Below are 21646 nucleotides of genomic sequence, written 5' to 3'. Positions count from 1 at the left end.
TCAAGGAACTGCATTGGTGTTTTCAGCCCACAGGTTCCACAGGTTCCACAGTGGCAGACGGAATCTTGCGTCGTTGTCGACCCAGGTAGTCACCATGTAATCGTTGAAGGTGGCCGCTCTTGGTACATCGGGAGCGTCGTCCATGGCGTCAACCCATGTGTCCTGGATACTGTTCTGGGGTAAAAGGGGTAGTCCAGCCTCTCTTCTTACCCATCTGGATATTTCCAGATCCTCTCTGTAAGCAACAGCAAGTCCCAGATCCTGGACCTTCCTCCAAATGACCTGACAGTAGTGGAAGAAGCAACCCTTCACTTCAGCAGTCGGAAACTCTCTCTCTATAGCATGAATTGCCGGCCGGTTAAGTCTCTGCTGAACTTCATTCTTGATGAGTCTGAAGAGTCTGGAGTAGGTCTCAGTCTGACGGTCGGGGAGTAAGGTGAAGATGAAGGGGATAGGTTGTGGTTCCACGTCTTGCATGTAGGATGTACACTTGATTCCACAGACCAGGGCAGGCAGTAAAGGTTCCATCCATATAGATGATTTCAGAAGACTGCAAGGCCTGAAGACTATCCATGGTGCCAAATGCCAGGATCTTATCGTCATCACCATCTGAAAACAGGAGGAAGGGTCGACCATCTGCTGTCTGCGTCCAGGAATCTTGAAGGTTCACTTCCGATCTCGTCTGCGGCAAAACAGGAATTGTCTTCTGTCGATGGCGGTACATAGCACTGCTCATGGTCGGGAAGGATGAAGGCCGGGTGGGACAACTTGGGAATGGCCAGCGAGTCCTAACTTGACGCATAGAAGGAAGCGAGCTACAAAGACATATTTTATATCATTGGAAAGATCTCGAGGAGATGAACTCAAAAAGTTCATGTGCCAGTGCGCGCACGTGTTCATAAGCTCACAAATGGGCTCTGAAAATGCATTTCTGCAGAAATTACTGGCAGAATTAATTTTTTCCGCAGAAATTTCTGGCAGATATTTTTTTTACCGCAGAAATTTCTGGCAGAATTTTTTTTTACCGCAGAAATTTCTGGCAGAATTTTTTATTTCACTACCAGAATTATCTTAATTGAAAAATATTAGACACCATTTTAGGATAATTCAATATGGATGTTACTTTCTCCTGTAAACAACTTCAAGTTGGAGGGGATAATGGTTCCCAGAAGTAGATCGCCGCACAAATCTTACAAGGCATATTTTAACATCTTATCAAGACGAAATGAAAATAAAAATAATATTCACGTTCTGTATAACATGAGTTTCACTGGACGAAGTTACAGTCATTTCATGTTAGACATGAGCCCTGTTGCCAAATGTTTCAGAGATAGATCCTCTCGGAGAAATATGTGTCCTATATATATATATAAATATTTGTCAGGGTTGAGATTGCGATCTGATCGGAGATTCTACCAGTAGAGACTTCGCAGTCTTTACCAGTATCCTACTAGTAGAGATTGAAATCGGATCCTACCTGTCAGATCCGATTCTACCAGTACAATTTCCAATTCAACTGGTAGAAACCCTGATTTTTCTGTAGGCAAACAACACTTTATTTGCTGAACAATAATATTCATTTGTTATGCATGTTATTTTAATATGTGAAAAATGTAAAGAAATTCAAATAATTCCATATCAATGTATCTCACTTTAATACAAATTGCTTTAATTGATAATGTCCTAATCATGACCATTTTGTTGATACAAACTATGGTTTCACATATGAAAAATCATATGTAGGATCAGAATGGAGCTTCCATTGGTAGAGATTGCAATTGCATAGGTTATTCTATATAATAAGTTTCTACCAGTACAGACTCCGCTTGCAATCTCTACCCTGGCATATATATCATCTCTCTATATATACATTGTATATAGTTTAGGTGAATTAATTCATGTATTCAAATCATTGAACGCTTATTATTAGCATATATTCTGAACAACATGAAAAACCCTCAGTCTTTTCCTATAAATATAAATGCATTCAATATGTTTGGACACATACTAGATACATAATAACAATATTTGATCATTTACATATTCCTAGAAATGCCTCCATCAACACGCTCAACATGACCAGCGTACCGAACTGAGATGATAAACAATACCTAAGCGACAATGTATCACTGTTCAAAGTGACAATACCCGAGAAAATCTAATTGTTTTCACACCTGATAATTTGTTGTTTATGGGGCTGTCCCTACAAGCGGCCACCGTCCCGGTTCGGTTGTCCCAGGTGGCCACAGCAATTAACAATTGCGTAATCCAGAGAGCGGCCACTCAGGGGAAAACACCAAAACAATGTCGGGTGGTGCCGCATGGACAATACACGTCTTTTGGGTTCTATCCAGTAGGTTTTATCGGTTCAGTTAAACACCAGATGATGACATTTTGTTGATTGTAGGAAGACATTAACAGAGAACTTTGTAATGAAACATACATTGGGTCCGCACAATTAAATTTCACAAGATATAACTTTATAAATATTCTCTTTCATGTATTCAAAATACTTTTTTTCTAAACGATGCATAGTTTGATAGTTTATGCATGTATATTGTGGTATTACACAAATATGATATTAAGCAGCATGCGCAAACATATTTAAGTCATATGTCTGCACCCCCAAGTACTTACAATGTCGTATCGGAAATATTCATTGTCCTGCAGCAACAACAGGTGTGCATTGTCTGCCGATTTCAAATAACAATATCAACCGGCATACCATGCAGATTTTATGTGGTACAGGAAAAGGTAGGCAACGGCTCAGTGTCCAAGCAAACATATGTTGCTGGGTAATCTACGATAAGGGTTACTATAATTCATTGCAAATGACAAAACTCTATTAGAGAGGGGTAATCATAATTATCAAAGGAGCAGGTGCCCACTCTTTGCACAGATCAGACTTTACAGGGAATAAGTAAAAAACAACATGTAGGCGTGCATCAAAGGGATTTAACAGCAACAACTATAGGATAGGGTAATAAAGCAGTGACAACAGGGGGAAGTCAAATGTCCAAGAGGTAGAAAATATACATGGCTGGAATGCTCTGCTAAGTTGTTGCTATCAGTTCATTGTATGCAGATGGGATGAGATATCCTTCATCTCTCTTGATGGAGGGCTTGTGTCCGCGGATTTGAACTGCTTAATCCATGTTGATGTATATATAAGTCTGCTACAGCACCTCAGTCTCGCTTGACAACGGTATAATAATCTATACTGAAACGCCGCATCCTATATAATATAGACGTTGTCATCCATGAAGCGAAAATGTGTTGAATGTAAGTCACTAACGTGAGGCTCTAAAATCATATGGTGGTGTGCAAATCACCGTTTAATTCGTGATTGGTATATTTTCTCATGATATTATTGTATGAATAATCGTTTCCTTTCACACTCGTATTACAACACAAATCATAAAATAGATAAGATCTATATATTATGATCTCGGTAGCAACAGCATGGAGCGTGTTGTTCAGTGACAAAACAATGTGAAAATTCATCGAGGAGATACTTTGTCCTTAACCACCTCAGCATATACATGTATACTATACTTCACGGCAATGACGATTTATCTCCTTTAGACAATGAAAACCTTATAAAATCCGTTCAGAATTATATAACTGGAATTATATAACTGAAACTAACCGCTTTACGGAATTCAAGTAACAACCTATAAACATAAAATGCACTTGGTGTCTTGTTCTTTATTTTCTTTTGTTTTGATTCATTCATTAATGTCCTAATGTCTGCTCCATAGAATTAAGTCAAGATAATAACGAACTATATGCGGAGAAGCATTGACATAGGCCATATGGCCTGTTTGCTAATCCTATTTTCATTTTGTTATGTCGTGTATTATGAAAAATGTAAACATTAATGGAAATTTTAAAAAATACTGTTTAAATCACAATACTGTATAAATCTCGAACAACCTCTGCGTTTTGCAGGTATATATCGTAGCTCTTTCCAAACGTAGTCATCAAGTTTCATTCACCATTTTATCTAAGAAAATTTTGATACCTTTTCGATAGAACGTAGACATTAAAGTTTGTTGGACCACTGACTTCAAAATACTGACTTTATGCATTTCATTTGTGCAATGGTACATTATGTTTAGCACTATCTATGTGCACAAACCAGCCGTTTCAACACATTACCTGAAGAGATATTTTCATAAGCAAGTTTTGCTCTTTTACTGATCCAATGTATAGGTTGTTTATTGCAACGGCAGTGTTAGGTAAACAAGAGATGTGGATGAATGAATCATTAGGACTGGTATATTTTCAAACAATTTAACAAGATATTTTGTAGGAATCCTGGGTGACTAACATCATTTCAAAAAATCAGTGGTGACTCGACATTCACAATTGTCTCTAATTTCCCAGGAATGCGACAGCAAAATTTCTATTAAAAGCATACGGTCTTTTTGATAGCAACTTCTTGTTAATTGCATAGAGCAACGTTTCTTTGTAGGTTCTCACACCATGTTCAAGCTAACGGTGACAAAAACCAAGTGATTAGAATGATCGAATGCTGTGACAAACATCGTGTACGTCTAATCATTTTCAATTAAGACATTTCTGGTAGTGAAATGAAAATTTCTGCGGGAAAAAAAAATTCTGCCAGAAATTTCTGCGGTAAAAAAATAATCTGCCAGTAATTCCTGCAGAAATGCATTTTCAGAGCCCATTTGTGAGCTTATGAACACGTGCGCGCACTGGCACATGGAACTTTTGGGTTCATCTCCTCGAGATCTTTCCAATGATATAAATTATGTCTTTGTAGCGCTTCCTTCTATGTGTCAAGTTAGGACTCGCTGGCCATTCCTAAGTTGTCCCACCCGGCCTTGATGGCATCAATGGCATCTTATCATCGTCCAAGTTCGTAATCTCGTTGTTGTAGAGGGTGTGCATCGATGTTGACTCCTCCCTCGCTCTCTTCCTCAGGTTGCTGACAAACTGGACCTTCTGGCTATCCTCTGGCGGATGATTATGCTCCGTCGCATTCCTCAAAACATTTCCGACTGGTGTGACTCTTCCTCTGCAAGTTGACTGGACACACTTCCAGTGTACACAAGACTGTCTCTCGACATTCTTTAGTGTGCAGATAAACCTCAAATAGGACTTGGGTGCTACCTCTCCGTGACATGACAAACTCAACATTGCGAAGACCAGCCATGTTGATGTCATGTTAGTTTGTTTCCAACATTTATATACTATGCTAAGTCATCTCAAATTACTTGTCTCATCTCAGTGTCAATTTCAACATTTACTTCATTTCATCCTAACAAACTTTCTCTAACCAAGAATACCTTAATCCTTTCGAATTTGTATACACAACACTTTAATCGCTCCCATGGGTAAGTTCATTATGCCAGACAGGTAAATGCCGTGTGTTGTTTTAACTAATTGTAGGGGTACTGGGATGTATGGGGTAATGGGATGTAGGTGTACTGGGATGTAGGGGTAATGGGATACAACCTTGTTAGTTGATGCTACCACTACACACGGATTTGAGCTCATCTTATTACAAGCTATACCATTCACACTTTGCTAAGGATCAAGTCATTGATTCAACAGAAAACGAATGAGGTGGAGTCTCATATGGTTTAAATATATAAGCTTATTGTAAGCATGGATCCTAGGTTTCAGTATGTCACTGCATCTTGTGGATCCCATACCTGCTATTGGCAGGTGTTGTGTACTTGTCGTTCCATGATTTGCAAAATGGCTGATTGGTGCCATGAAAACCATTTTTATGGTTACTCATGTATCAAGTACATAAAGTTAGATTAAAGTGGCCGTTTGCCTAAAGGTTACCATATCATTATTTATCCAGTTTTAAATGGATACAATTTTAAATTATAAATTTATGTTTAAGTAAAGTTGGGAATTTTTGTGTTCCTTAGCAAAGTGTGAGTAGTATATATCAGAACAATGAACATTTAAACCACAAAAAAGGGAGAAAGCATTTTTTCTCAAGCTAAAACATATTTGTTTCAAATGGAGGATTACATTTCAGAGTGATCTTTGAAAGCTATTTTGAATGAATCTGAAAACTAAATAAATGATAATTCTGGAATGTGCCCAGATTGTCTAGCAGTACGTCCTAAGGACCGTGGAAAGTCTCTAAATAAATCAAGTCTTTGAAGGGCATTTAAAAGTGGAATGCCCAAGAAAAGCAAGATTTATGGATGTCCAGTTCTTAATTGTGAATAACACGTTATTTCGGAGAGTATGCTTGCTCCTTCATCATAAAGAAGTTGACATCCATATATCTTACTGTTCTTAAGTCTCCAAATGTTTAACTGACCGCCTCCGTGGTGTAGTGGTAAGAACGTCAGCCCGGAGAGCGGAAGGTCGCGGGTTCGATCCCCGACCGCGTCATACCGAAAAGACGTTAAAATGTGGTACTTGTTGATTCCTGCCTGACGCTCGGCATTAATGGGTACATCAAGGACTGGTCTGCTCGGAGTCAGTATAATGTGTCTGAGTGGGGTATTCATGCTTCACTGCGGCATGGTATCTCAGTGGGCTAGCACTATAAAACCAGATTCAGTCTGGGCTAGTACAAGCAGCCGCACATACACATACATACGCATGCACGTCGTCATATGAGCGAAATATTCTCTAGCACGACGTTAAACCAAATTTCACCTCATCTCACCCAAATGTTTAACTGACTGAAACGAGAGACAGACAATGATTTAGAGCAATGGCAATGCTCAGTCACACACACTGTAACTGTTTTATGCCTACTGCTGTGTTGTGGTAATTTGTTTAATTTATTTATCTGTGATGTGTCATCAACAGTGAGTGAGTTTACTTTTACGCCGCACTCAGCAATATTCCAGCTACATGGCGGCGGTCTGTAAATAATCGAGTCTTGACCAGACAGTACAGGGATCAACAGCATGAGCATCGATCTGCGCAACTGGGAACCGATGACATGTTTGAACCCAGTCAGCAAGCCTGACCACCCGATCCCGATAGTCGCCTCTCACGACAAGCATGGGTTACTGAAGGTACATTCTAACCCGGACCTTCACGGGTCGTCATCAACAGAGTCACATTCGACAAGATCTGATTTGTGTCGGGCCATGGGGGTAGCCTAGTGGTTAAAGCGTCGACTCGTCACGCCGAAGACCAGGGTTCAATTCCCCACTTGGGTACAATGTGTGAAGTCCATGTCTGGTGTCCCCGCCGTGATATTGCTGGAATATTGCTAAAAGCGGCATAAAACCAAACTCACTCACTGTGATTTGTGTATTGTCTCTTTAATACATGAACATTTCTGGGACATAGTGGTGATTTCACTGCAGTAAATGTTCATGTGATGTTAGTGACTAGTTGGTGGAGCTCCTAGCTTCCGGGGATACTTTAGTTCTATCTGGTCATAAAATGACAGACCCGTGAAAATCTGGGGTAGAATAGGTCTTCAGCAACCCATGCTTGCTACAAAAGGCGACTATGCTTGTCGTAGGAGGCGACTAACGGGATCGGGTGGTCTGGCTCGCTGACTTGGTTGACACATGTCATCAGTTCCTAATTGCGCAGATCGATGCTCATGCTGTTGATGACTGGATTGTCTGGTCCAGACTCGATTATTTACAGACCGCCGCCATATAGCTGTAATATTGCTGAGACTCGAATTATTCTGATATCAAATATATCACCACGAGTTGATAAAGTAACAAATATCCGAGGCTTGCCGAGGATATTTTAACTTTATCAACGAGTGTTGATATATTTGATATCAGAAGACAAGAGGGTGAGATTCTATTTATCATCCAAAATCACTCTTCATTTCGATGAAAATGTACATCTCTGAACACGGAACTGCCATTAGATTTGCAGTGCAGCGATGTTATAAGCATTGGGACGTCATCAAGTCATGACGTCATAGCATTGTCAGGGCATTTGCAAAATCTACTGTCAAAACGATATCTCCTAGGAGATATCGTCTGATTACAAGGATATCTCCTGTGGAACACAGTTTTGGATGATAAAACTAAAAACTCATAAAAGACAGTTTTGTTCATTCAAAATAACAAGGATTATGGTTATTTTTGTCCATTTTATTAAACAATGTAAGGTTTGGCTCTTGTCAATTTTCTGCGTTATGATCATGTCTCATGAACCGAACCGAACTGAAGGCCTCGTACCGCAGTACGTACCGTACCGTTTTAAGAGGATACCGTTTCACCCCTACACATGGGTACAATGTTTGAAGCCCATTTCTGGTGTCCACCGCCGTGATATAGCCGTGACCACTGGATTGTCTGGTCCAGACTCGATTATTTACAGACCGACGCCATATATCTGGAATATTGCTCTGTGTGGCGTTAAACAACTAACCAACCAACCAACCAACCGGAACCGGGTGCACGCACGCACGCACGCACGCACACACACACACACACGGCGTTACACAATTACAAAACAAATAACAAATATTAAAGTCGCTGTTCATCGTAGCGGCTGGTGATTCTGGACCGGAATTATAAACCCTGTTTTATAAAAGAATACACATTCATGTCTTTGAATGGCATTTAGCAGTTATTTATAAAAACGGAGACGATATGAATGTTAAATTTCGAGTAGTATGTCATCTTCAGGTATATATACTGGCAAACAAGGATAAGTTGAGCACCGACCTGACAATTGACCCGTGTTAGCATGTATGTGTGCCGCCCACTGGCGCTTGCCATTGTTAGCGAAGGGCCCCATGTTGTAGGCGATCAAGTGTAGTGCGACTTGCTACACCGACGTGAAAGTCTTATGAGCGAGGCGTGTGCAGCTACGCGCGGAATCTTCATGTAATGCACATGCACTAGCCTACATCTGCTCTACCTTTCACAAACCAAATGGGTTTGCTCATTGCCGTGCACCGCCTACTTCTCGTAAACGCGTTCCCTGCGCCGGTCCAACTTATCCTTGTTTGCCAGTAATAAGACTAAGCGGGGCGACTCACATTCAACGAATCTTCGCAAATGTTTACTAATTGTAGGATAAAACACGACTCCGAGGTTTTGGTTGAGATTGTAAAACTTCAGGGGAAGGAAATCCCGAGGAGGAGTGTTTTATCTAACTTATAAACCGTCTAAGACAACACTTAATTTCAATTTGTGCATGTACTGAGTAGAACAACATTGATGGAACAGCCCTCAAATGATGGAACAGCCGGTGTCAACTGGGATGCCACTGGCAGCCAACACCTTGCCCCGCACGCGCAATGCTCGTGCTCTGCACGCGCTACCCGTGTCCTGCACGTGCGCTGCCCGCAGTACCTGTCGTGTGAGAAACACATGGTTCATACTGACAAACAATCTCATTCCTCACAGCGATCCTTCGTAGCGTAGTGGATAAAACCGGCAAGCTAGAGAGCGATGGGTTGCGGGTTCGAAACCAGTTAACGCCACTGAATCTTGGGAGTTTTCAATAATTAGATATTTTACGATCAGTCATAGCAAAACAAAGTTGTATCAGTCATAAATAATGGTATGGGTATGAGGTTTTACAACGACCATTGTAAAACTTCGTACCTCGTATGAGGTTTTACAATGGTCATTGTAAAACCTCTACCGAGGTTATTCGATAATGCGAAGCAATTGCAAGAACAATAGACAACATTGGCCATAGGTTTATAAAACGTAGCCATGCTCCAAAGCTATACCGAATGCTGAGCCAATGTATGTATAGTAATTCTATCCTTCGAAGAGGCAAGTCTAGATAAGCGGACAGTAAAGACCTCAGTCTGAAATTATCATCTAAACTATTGATATTTACCTTAGACACTTGTGCAAGCCTAAGTACCACAGTCTGTTATTTATTATTTTTTAAAAATTTATCATTTAAACTATTAATTTTTACCTTAGAGACTTGTGCAAGTCTGATTAAAACGCATCACTGTCAAATATAAATTGTCTTTCAAACATACTACACTTCCTTTTAAGTCAGGTGTCCCACGCCCCACGACGACATCAGCATGTGTCATAGTGGATTTGCACTCTTTGTACTATAGCATATTCAGTTTCATATATACCATTGAGTCTATACAATGCATCATCTGCATTCGTCCAGATAGAGTCCCTGACTATTAAACACCGCTCAAAAGAGCTATAATTGCTGTTAAAACTGAAAATGTGCCTTTTTAAAATGTCCTCCTTTAAAAATACAATTGTATATGACCATGAATCTCCTGAATAGATGGTTATCTTCTACCCCGCTGTGCCAGTGTGCAAACCCAACAGACGTGACAAGTCTACATTACAATTACAATCTACATTTTGTACATTGTTTTTGTATGTTATCTAACGCCACATATATTCCAGCTACATCACGGCGTTCTGTTAATTATATAGTCAGTGCCCCATTTCACAAAGTTATCTTAGTGCTAAGACTATTGTGCCTCCTATGCTGTAACAGACCCGTAAAGATCCGGGGTAGAATAGGTCTTCAGCAACCCATGCTTGCCACAAAAGGCGACTATGCTTGTCGTAATAGGCGACTAACGGGATCGGGTGGTCAGGCTCGCTGACGTAGTTCACACGTCATCGGTTCCCAATAGCGCAGATCGATGCTCATGCTGTTGATCACTGGATAGTCTGGTCCAGACTCAATTATTTACAGACCGCCGCAGTTAACTGGAATATTGCTGAGTGCGGCGTAAAACTAAACTCACTCACTCACTATACTGTAACAGACTTACGACAGTCGTAGCGCTACGATAGCTTTGTGAAAGGGGACCCTGTAGCAGATAATCGAATGATTGACATCCGGGTTAGAATTGATCTTCAACAACCCATGCTTGTCGTCAGAGTCGACTAACGGGATCGCGTGGTCAGGCTCGCCGTCCCGACCTAGTTCACACATGTCATTGTATCCCAGTTACGCAGATCGATGCTCATGCTGTTGATGACTGGATTGTCTGGTCCAGACTCAATTATTTACAGACCGCCGCCATATAGCTGGAATATCGCTGAGTGCGGCGTAAAACTAAACTCACTCACTCACTATACTGTAACAGACTTACGACAGTCGTAGCGCTACGATAGCTTTGTGAAAGGGGACCCTGTAGCAGATAATCGAATGATTGACATCCGGGTTAGAATTGATCTTCAGCAACCCATGCTTGTCGTCAGAGTCGACTAACGGGATCGCGTGGTCAGGCTCGCCGTCCCGACCTAGTTCACACATGTCATTGTATCCCAGTTACGCAGATCGATGCTCATGCTGTTGATCACTGGATTGTCTGGTCCAGACTCAATTATTTACAGACCGCCGCCATATAGCTGGAATATCGCTGAGTGCGGCGTAATACAACAACCAACCAACTACCCCCAAACGAGCAATCTCAGCATGAACACGCTCTTATCACACTCTATTGCGCCTGTCAAAGGGGTCCATGTCATTGTATCCGGATTCCGTAATTCGATGTTCATGATGTCAATCACTTGATTATCAGGCCCAGAATTATGCTATAGACCGCCGTCATGATGCTCGAATCAATGAAGTGAAGATATAGAGGATATTATATGAGTGCCCATGTCATACTATGTTTACGACACGAGTGCCTAAATGTTGGTATTTCCCGAGCGAGAGCGAGGGATATACCGATATTTAGGCACGATTGTCGTAAACATAGTATGATATGGGCACGAATATAATATTCTGTTTATTACCGAAGTCGTCAAATTGAGGAAAATAAAACCAAATTTACTTTCAAGCACAGGCTGGCTACACACCGTCGCCGCATGTATAACGCAACGTCACAGAAGAAACGTAACGTCATAACCTTGTTCATGACGTCACGTCACCATGACAAAGTAATATTTCGCCCTAGGGCACCGTATGAAAAATGTGAACCCCGATATGTTCGCCCTCGTAGGTAATAAACATTTATTGGGTCATTTCAGTATAGAAAAGGGGCTGTCGGGGAGACTAGTGATTAAAGCATTTGCTCGTCACACCTAAAGTTCGTGTTCGGATCCCAACATGGTTAGAAATACTGTTTCAGGTTTCTCCCGCCGCGACATTCAAGTTATCTTGGTAAAAGAGTCGCTAAACCATATTCACTCACTCACTCGGTACAAACATGAATCTGTTGAACTAGTAACAAATTGACATTTAACAATAATTAATTAATATAGGATATTTATATAGCGCACTTATCCAGGCAACTAGTGCATGCTCAAGGCGCTGGTATTTTCCCCTCGATCATTGGATGTCAATCTCAACGGCACATCGTATTATCAATCTCAGCTCCCTGGGGAGTAACAAAACTCCCAGCAATATATCACAAATCCACTGCGACATTCCCATCCATTAACGCAGGCTTACATTTCAGAGATTTAATGTCACGGGAAACTGGAAACGAGACGCACATGGTACAGATCTATAATTCAGTGTTTACCAAGGTTGACATCGCCAGTGTGACATTGAACGGAGAGAAACGGAAGCTTTGAGATGCAGACTTCAATCCTACTATTAGCTGTGGTCGGTTTGGTGCCATGCTGGCACCTTGGCTCTGTGTCTTGCAGAACACCGTTGGCGAGGGTTGAAGAAGTTGCATGTCGACAAATTAAAGAACTTGCTGCTGGGTGCAGCGTCTCATCCCCCTTTCGACCGATTTGCCCCCCTGACGATGAACATGGTGGAAAAGACAAGAAAGGTCAGTTGTCATTACCTATATTTTGTTGTGGTTTTGGTTTTGTTTTGCATGTACTATTCACTGAGCCAGACAAACTAGGAATCTTGAATACTTTTGAGGTATTCTTTGCAGTGGGAACTGTGCATACAATTTCCAAAACGTATTCGCCAAAACAATTTATGAGCCCTTACCATTCTGGTTTAGTGTATGACCCGTAAAGATTCGGTCTTCAATAACCCATGCTTGTCAACTAACGGGATCGGGTGGTCAGGCTCGCTGACTTGGTTGACGCATGTCATCGTATCCCAATTGCGTAGATCGATGCTCATGCAGTTGATCACTGGATTGTATGGTCCAGACTCAAATATTTACAGACCGCCGCCATATAGCTGGAATATTGCTGAGTACGTCGCAAAATTAATCTCACACACACACTCACTCACTCATAACGCTCTGATTTTCATAGCAGTCAGTGTTTAAATTTCAGTTCATTGTCAAGTTTTACCTTCATTCCGTTGACAGGGCGGCGCAGGGAATACAGAATAATACGGACTGCTAATGAAACAATCGGCGTGAAAATATACATGGTCATAAAGTCGTGGGATGATGCTAAGAAGAGATGCGAGGAAGACGGAGGGTTTCTGGCACTTCTGAACACCAGAATGAGACGGGTCTTCGCAACAAGGATTATCCGAAATGCTTTCAATTTAAGTATGAACATCTATTATGCCTCTTTTCATGGTTCGATTAGCTGCAATTTGGTTTAAAGAATGTGCCAACGAATATGGCTTTGAGTTTCCCAGATTCAAAACAAATTCACTTTTGTCGTAAACCTTGAAAATCCGGGTTAGAATTGCTCTTTAGCAACCCGTGGTTGTAAGAGGTGACTAACGAGATAAGGTGCGTAGATCAATGCTCGTTGATCACTGGATTGTCTGGTCCAGACTCGATTATTTACTGACCGCCGCTATATAGCTGAAATATTGCTGACTGAGTGAGTGAGTTGGGTTTTACGCCGCTTTTAGCAATATTCCAGCAATATCACGGCGGGGGAACCCAGAAATGGGCTTCACATATTGTACCCATGTGGGGAATCGAACCCTGGTCTTCAGTGTGACGAGCGAACGCTTTAATCACTAGGCTACCCAATCGCCCCGAAATATTGCTGAGAGCGGCGTTAAACAAATAACTAACAAAACGTCGGGTTACCAAATGTAGATGCAAACAGTGATTCTTTAACCATCAACTTTTATCTGAAAGACTATTTGGGGCGTAGAACTTAACCCACTCACTCACTTTGTCGTAAGTACATCAGTGTTGTTGAGAAGGCCAAATTCCTTCGTCTTATGTTTGACCTACATTTGAAATTCTTAGCACTCATGAAATATTAAAAGGAAATATTCTCTCAACGTGTTAAAAGTCGTTTCAACTTCTGAGCGGGACCAAATTACTCCCCTTCACTTGATCAGGGTCCCGATCTACAAAACGGTCGTAGCGGTACGACATTCGTAAGCCTATGTTAAACCAGACAGGTCGTAACTCTAAGAACGCGTTGTGGATCAGGGCCCCGTTTCACAAAGCTCTCGTAGGCCTAAGATCTCGTAACTTTTCTCGTAGCATTCGTACCTCCTATGTTACAGTATAGCAGGACCCTAGTTATTTATCTGCTCCAAATTAGATTGTGGTTTCATTGTCTCTTGTTTAGCCTACTAAAGCAGAATATATAATGTGGAGAGTATATATGTTAAAACTCTTCATGATAGAATTGTATTGTGTGTACTTTTGCACATATTTATTTGTCGGATGATCCTCTGGTGATTGTTGTCAAGACTCGTGATGAAAGCAAGGAATTCCACAGCTATTTTAAGCGTGCCAAGGTTGTTGGACAGAATCTGAAATTTGAGGTTGATTTTGTTGATGGCGATGTACTGCTGGACGGTACAGCGATGGGAGTAAACCAGGTGAAGTCCTTCACCAAGTCTGGTCAGAGTCAGTCATTTGTGGAGAAGCTTTCTGAGAAACCATTGCATCGTGTGTACATGCAGTGTGTGGAACAGAATAGCAAACCAACCGACTCCTTCCCCTGGATGAAGTTGGCTGGTCTCAAATGTGAAACTGAAGGCTTCCTTTTTGCTGTTTAGGACCAGTCACTTCCCACTCGTAATCATCTAAATGTGATTCTTAAAGAAAATATTAACATGAAATGCCGACTGTGTGTGTGGATGCCCTTCCTTGGGACAAACAGCTTATCTTAAACGACATGATCGCATGGCTCGTTACTTTTACTACCGTCTCCGTCTCCGCCATGTGTCTGTGGCTTTGACTTCCAGGTCCATCCATGGTACGACCAGGTACGAACATGTCCAGGGCGTCATGGAAAATAATGCTTTCAAACTTCTCTGGTTATAGGCCCATATACAGCCTCAGAAGAATTCCAGCCAACAAACCTGATCTTGTTCTTTTTGATAAAGCTCATGAATTTATGTATATCTTTGAATTTTCTGTCCCTTTTGGCAGCAACGTGATTGGCAAGATTCAGGAAAAGCATGATAAAAATGCGGACCTCGCCTTTGAAATGTCTCGCTTGCATCCCAAGAACACTGTCGTCAGGCTCCCCATTGTTCTCGGTGCCCTTGGTTTGGTACCTCCTGATCTCTTGGCGCAGATCAGGAGAGTGCCCGGGTTCTCAACCGGGAGCACAGCCCTTCTGACACTCTGGGTAATGCAGACGGCTGCAGTGTTGGGGAGTCTACATATTCTCCGGAAAGTTATTGGTGTCTGGGCTGCGTGTAGATGGGGCAAGGGCCCTGAGCTGATGATGAGCCTTACCAGCTGACTTTTCATCTTAATCTGTAAAACTTAATGCTAATTTTGGCGCCTAGAATCCAACACGATGCTGCTCTCTGGCGTTACATTATTACCATGACGGAATTGTACTTACAAAGCCCGCTACTAAGCGTTTCGCGCGACCGTATAGGTCCGTACATCCGCTTCTCAGGTACCCATTTTGAACAGCTGGGTGGACTGAGTGCAATGTGGACGAAGTGCCATGCCCAAGGACACAACACAGTATGAGACCCAACTCACAAATTTTGGTGTCTCCACCGGGATTCGAACCCGGGCCTTTGGCGTGAGTGGCCAGCATGCTAACCACTACACCACTGTGCTAAAAGTGGCGAAAAATGTACTCACTAACTCACTCACTGTTACAGACGCTGCATCCCAGATCATACACTAAAAGGGAATGCAATAAAGTGTTAGATGATCAGAATCAACTCACTCACTCGCTCGACATATTAGTGTGTTTTTAACCCTCTTTGAAAACTTGTTTCGAAATCTGCCTATGAGAATTCAACCTCAACTTATATATCAAACCGACGTACAAAAAAAGTACACACCCGGTGATTTGGGATGAATGTCCCACAAAATCAACATAAGTATATTAAGTAGTGTATTGATTGTAACTTACAAGTGGCAGCTATTGTGTACGTGTTGCCAAAACACCACACCTATCCTGATATACAAAACATCGTGTGTGTGTACTTTCTTTTTTGCGTCAGTTTATGTCTTGACCTCCTCGACGGATAGTAGATAGTACCCTCACTCAATTAAATCAGAATCAAATTATTTAGTATTTCAAGAGAAATATAACAATTACAAACCAAATAGAATATTTTCAAGATACGGACGCATCCAAGGAAGATGAGGGCGGTGAGGTTGCCAAGTGCTTAAAGGTTTCGATTGTCACGCCGAAGACCCAGGTTCGATTCCCCACATTGGTAAAATGTGTGAAGCCCATTTCCGGTGTCCCCCCGCCTTTATTTCGTTGGAATATTGCTAAAAGCGGCGTAAAACCATACTCACTCACTCACTTCAAGTATAATGGCAAAGTTAAAGTGTCGTTGTCACAGCATCCAAAGCTGTCTACTCAAGGATCCCAGACAATATTCTCACGGCAAACAACTTAACCGTTGTAAAACCTTCCTAGTTATTTCAGGGGAGAGGAGAGAGAGACTGTATCATTAACCCCTCACTTTCATGGGCCGAATTCAAACATGAATATAATCCCCCTCTATTGAAGACTGACAAGAACTCAATTCTATTTTTACAAACTTTATAGTCAAGTGTGTACAAATTTTAAAAATTAAACCAATACATACTCAGAGAGAGAGAGGAGAGGAGGAGGAGAGAGAGAGAGAGAGAGAGAGAGAGAGAGAGAGAGAGAGAGAGAGAGAGAGGGAGAGAGAGGAAGTATCGTTTTGAGTGTGGTGATGCTTATCCCTTGCGTGGATACGTGATTCAAACATCCATAGTATTTTTATCACTATTTTGTATTTTTACGCCCAACTGAATGTGTTTCTTCGCGTATTTGACACTGATAATTGTCCGGTGTCGACATTTTATATCCATAACATAGGTTGATTTGATGTCCTTCTAAACACATCATATTTTTTAAATGAGTGAGTGAGTGAATTTAGTTTTACGCCGCACTCAGCAATATTCCAGCTATATGGCGGCGGTCTGTAAATAATCGAGTCTGGACCCAGTGATCAACAGCATGAGCATCGATCTGCACAATTGGGAACCGATGACATGTGTCAACCAAGTCAGTGAGCCTGACCACCCGATCCCTTTGGTCGCCTCTTACGACAAGCATGGGTTGCTGAAGATCAATATTCTAACCCGGATCTTCACGGGTAATGTATTTTTGAACATGCACACACTTGGTGAAATATCGCAGATGCCACTCACTCACTCACTCACTCACTCACTCACTGTCACTCACTCACTCACTCACTCACTCACTCTTGAATAGTGTCCAAATATCGGCGGTGAATAAAAGATTCTAATTTTGTTGTTACCAGGGAGGGCATGGATTGGCTTGAGAGATGTACACGGTAACGACACACTAGTGTGGGTGGATGGAACTCCATTTGACGTTTCCAGATGGAGGAGAAGACCTACTCGGGCAAAGAAACTTGCTTGTGTTGCTGCAGTTCTCGTGGACCGTTGGTGGTTGGAGTTGGAGGGCTGTTTCTGTAACACGAAATTGCCATTTGTGTGTCAGATTTAGCGAAATTTTGCCAAGTTGGATTAATCCAGCGATTGATAGTATTAGCCGCGACCCACTCTGGGGCACGTTGACCCGCTTTCAATAACGTAAGCGAGCCTGAGTTCCCGATTCATTAGATCGCTCCTTACGCCCAGCACAGGTTTCAGTGGACCATTCTATCACTATGGAAACGTCACCATTCACTACAAATTCAATGTGGGCGATGGGGGTTAGCTTATTGTTGAAGTCGTATCCACCAGGTCGAGCTGCCTTTATCGTGAGGTCAAAGTGCCGTTCCGCTAGGTCTGGATGGCGTCTTTGCTGGGCAAAGTTCTGTTTTCGTCAGTTAAATTACTCTTTTCGTCCGTCCAATGGACTGTCTTGCCCAGGTCGAGGTGCCTTTTGGTGCCAGGTCAGTGTGCCCTTGTCCTGCCAGGTCAGCGTGCCCTTGTCCTGGTATAACAACATCCACTGACCAGCATTACATCTATCTATATACAGCCCGGGCTAGAATTGGTCTTCAACAGGCCATGCTTGTCCTAAGAGGCGAGGGGCGGTGTCGTAGCCTAGTGGTTAAAGCGTTCGCTCGTCACGCCGAAGACCTGGGTTCGATGGATACAATGTGTGAAGCCCATTTCTGGTGTCCCCCGCCATGATATTCCTGGAATATTGCTAAAAGCGGCGTAAAACAAAATTCAGCCAGCCTAAGATGCGAATAACGGGATCGGGAGACCAGACTCTAAGCTAATGTTCACGCTGTTGGAATATTGCTGAGTGCGACCGTAAACAACAAGCACACCAAAAACAATATCTAAAGAACATGGCGCAGAACAGTCACGCCGAAGACCCGGGTTCGACTCCCCACATGGGTACAATGTGTGAATCCCCGCCGTGGTACTGCTGGAATATTGCCAAAAGCGGTGTATAACCAAATTCACTCACTCACTCGCTCACTAGAAGACCAAGGGGAAATATCACTGCTAGGATTGTTGACAGCTCACTTGGATCAGGAGTGAGTGAGTTGGGTTTTACTCCGCTTGACCTATTTTCCAGCAATATCACGGCGGGGTACACAAGAAATAGGCTTCACACATTGTACCCATGTGGGTAATCGAACCCGGGTCTTCAGCGTGACGAGCGAACGCTTTAACCACTAGGCTACCCCACCGCCCCTCTTGTACCAGGAAACCTTAGTTGTAGACCTGCTTGTTATATACACACTGTATGATAGGCTAGCTAAAAAGATCTATAATCGGAAATATCGTCGATAGGAAATGTCATACTGATTAACGATATGAAAATTGTTTTATCGACAATATCGTACATTAACTTTTCTTTTTAGAAAAAAGTTTATATTTTCTCACACAATTTACAAACTTATGACTTCATTCATGGTCTGCTTCTAAATTATGTTCAGGACTCTGTTTTGTCAGTAATTCATGCACTAACATGTCACCGCTCACCAATGCTGTGAGATATATCAATTTCTATCACATATTTATGGCATTTTGGCTCAAATTACGCTTACGATATTTATCGATCATCGATCGCTATTGAGTTAACAACTATCGATCTTTATTATCTATACTACCCATCAAAAGTTTAGCACTCCCCTAAAGCACTCACTATATGTTATGTGTATATGTATATGTATATATATATATATATATATTGTTACATCAAAGATGAATTCTCCACTAAATTAGGGAACAATGTGCACACCTTAAGCAGATGAATTGCACGACTGTAATGCATCAAATCGCTGAACATGTGTAAATATCGTGCATGTGAACAGCTGCGTTTTGGTGTAAAGTTTTGTCAAGAATTCGCTAATTTTCACTGTGTTTCATGATTTATTGAACTCATGAAAATAATCTTTTCAACATTAGGAATTTGTTTTACAATACATCAGTTCATGTGTAAACAGTACCTTTAAACATTATGAAATATTTAGCAAAATCTAGCTTAGAAGAGTTGACTGAAGTAAGTGGCTACATTTACACTAGTGCGTCTAAACTTTTGATGGGCAGTATATATCGATTGCCAGCCCTACTAAAAAAACAATATTTGAATTTTAAATGACGCTGTGTTATTTGTATGGAATAAGGAACGCGCTACAGCCCCGATCAACTGGAAGAAATATGTGCCGTCGTCTGCCATTTATGCACTTTCCAATTCCTCACAGACCCGTGAAGATCTGGGTTTTCTATACTCTCATTCTTTTCGTAAGACGTGACTTTCGTGGGATTGGGCTCGCTCATGCATGGCATCGTATCCCGATTCGATGCTCATGGTGTCAATCACTGGAATGTCTGGTCCAGACACTAATAATTACAGTCCGCCGAATATTTCAGCATTTAAAAAATAAACATGCGAGTTCCTTACAGCGAAACGGCATCTATATCAACACTGTGTTTCGGGTACCTGTCGCCAGGGGCTCACATGTCACTATGGCGAGCCCGTAAAGAGATCCAGGTTAGAATTGGTTTTCAGCAACTGATGCTTGTCGTAAGAGGCGACTAACGGAATCAGATGGTCGGGCTCGCTGACTTGGTTCTCACATGTCATCGTATCCCAATTGCATAGATCGATGCTCATGCTGTTGATCACTGGATTATCTGGTGCAACAAATCAATATGGCGACAGATAATGCTCATCAAGCATCCGACAGATAAGTTTGTTGGTTACCATGGGAACATCCAGAGTAGGATGGTCTACCGGTTAGTTGTGAGAGTCATATTATTTTAGTAATATTCTAAATCATATAAATGCTATTACCTATTCTAAGTCACCAGCATGACATTTCCGCAGAAAGAAGAATGAGTTAATGGATATCGTTTTCACTGAACACATGAACTAAACAACGGCTAGTTATAGCTCACCTTTAATCTTAGTTTGTTGCTATGGCAACACAATCGGATTCAACTGATAATGTGTGGGTTTTCTTCTTTTTCACGAAAATATATCATGTTCTTTTCTATTATTAAAATTGCTGCAGTTTCGCCACAATAGTGTATTTGGGAAATAAGCTGACAGAGACTCTCACGTATGAACCCGTGAAGGTCCGGGTTAGAATGAACCTCCAGTCACCCATGCTTGTCATAAGAGGCAACTAACGGGATCGGGTGGTCAGGCTTGGTGACTTGGATGACACATGTCATCGGTTCCCAATTTCGCAGGTCGATGCTCATGCTGTTGATCACTGGATTGTCTGGTCCAGACTCAGTTGTTCACAGACCGCCACCATGTAGCTGAAATATTGCTGAACACCAAACAAACAAAACATTTGAATTCGACGAAACTGGACCGTGGGTTTGTGAGAGGTCCTCAGTGGCCTATTAATTGTCGTTACCATTTGGTAGGGTGAGTGAGTGAGGTAGTTTAGTTTTACGCTGCACTCAGCAATATCCCAGCTATATGGCGGCGGTCTGTAAATAATCGAGTCTGGACCAGACAATCCAGTGATCAACAGCATGAGCATCGATCTGCGCAATTGGGAACCGATGACATGTGTCAACCAAGTCAGCGAGCCTGCTGACCACCCGATCCCGTTGCATAGTCGCCTTTTATGGCAAGCATAGTCGCCTTTTATGGCAAGCACATGGGTTGCTGAAGACCTATTCTATCCCGGATCTTCACGGGTCCCATTTGTTAGGGCTTGGTGGTCATCGACTGACTGACTGACTGAGTTTGGTTGTACGCCGCTTTCAGCAATATTCCAGCAACATCACGGCGGGGGACGCCAGAAATGGGCTTCACACATTGTGCCCATGTGGGGATTCGAACCCGGGTCTTCGGCGTGACGAGACAACGCTTTTACCATTAGGCTACCCCACCGCTCCTTGGTGGTCATCGAAGAGGATGGGTCACATTTTACGCTCTCAGCCAGTAATCAGGGTGGTCTGTACACGACCATACACACACGCGGTCATGCTGCT

At 42.1% G+C, this 21646-nt stretch overlaps 1 protein-coding gene across 1 annotated transcript; it reads right to left on the bottom strand.

Moving 5' to 3' along the window:
• Positions 1-736, bottom strand: LOC124254199. Its single transcript, XM_046688085.1, has 2 exons — positions 505-736; positions 1-335 (listed from the first exon to the last, which is right to left on the bottom strand). Exons 1-2 carry the CDS (start codon positions 734-736, stop codon positions 1-3), a joined length of 567 nt encoding a protein of 188 aa, XP_046544041.1.
• Between the last annotated feature and the right edge of the window lie 20910 nt (positions 737-21646).

This window comes from Haliotis rubra, unplaced genomic scaffold (assembly GCF_003918875.1).
Source record: "Haliotis rubra isolate DU_JTF1 unplaced genomic scaffold, ASM391887v1 Scf568, whole genome shotgun sequence".
Classification (NCBI taxonomy): Eukaryota; Metazoa; Mollusca; class Gastropoda; order Lepetellida; family Haliotidae; genus Haliotis; species Haliotis rubra.
Note: the sequence above shows the minus strand (reverse complement) of the source record. Positions and strands in the feature narration are given on the sequence as shown.

What these genes read in the sequence shown, in the direction of transcription:
- LOC124254199 (XM_046688085.1), bottom strand. Translation starts at nt 736, where the DNA reads ATGAGCAGTGCTATGTACCGCCATCGACAGAAGACAATTCCTGTTTTG. An exon ending in AACCTTTACTGCCTGCCCTG is followed by an intron (nt 336 to 504) that starts GTCTGTGGAATC and finishes TTCATGCTATAG; the next exon opens with AGAGAGAGTTTCCGACTGCT.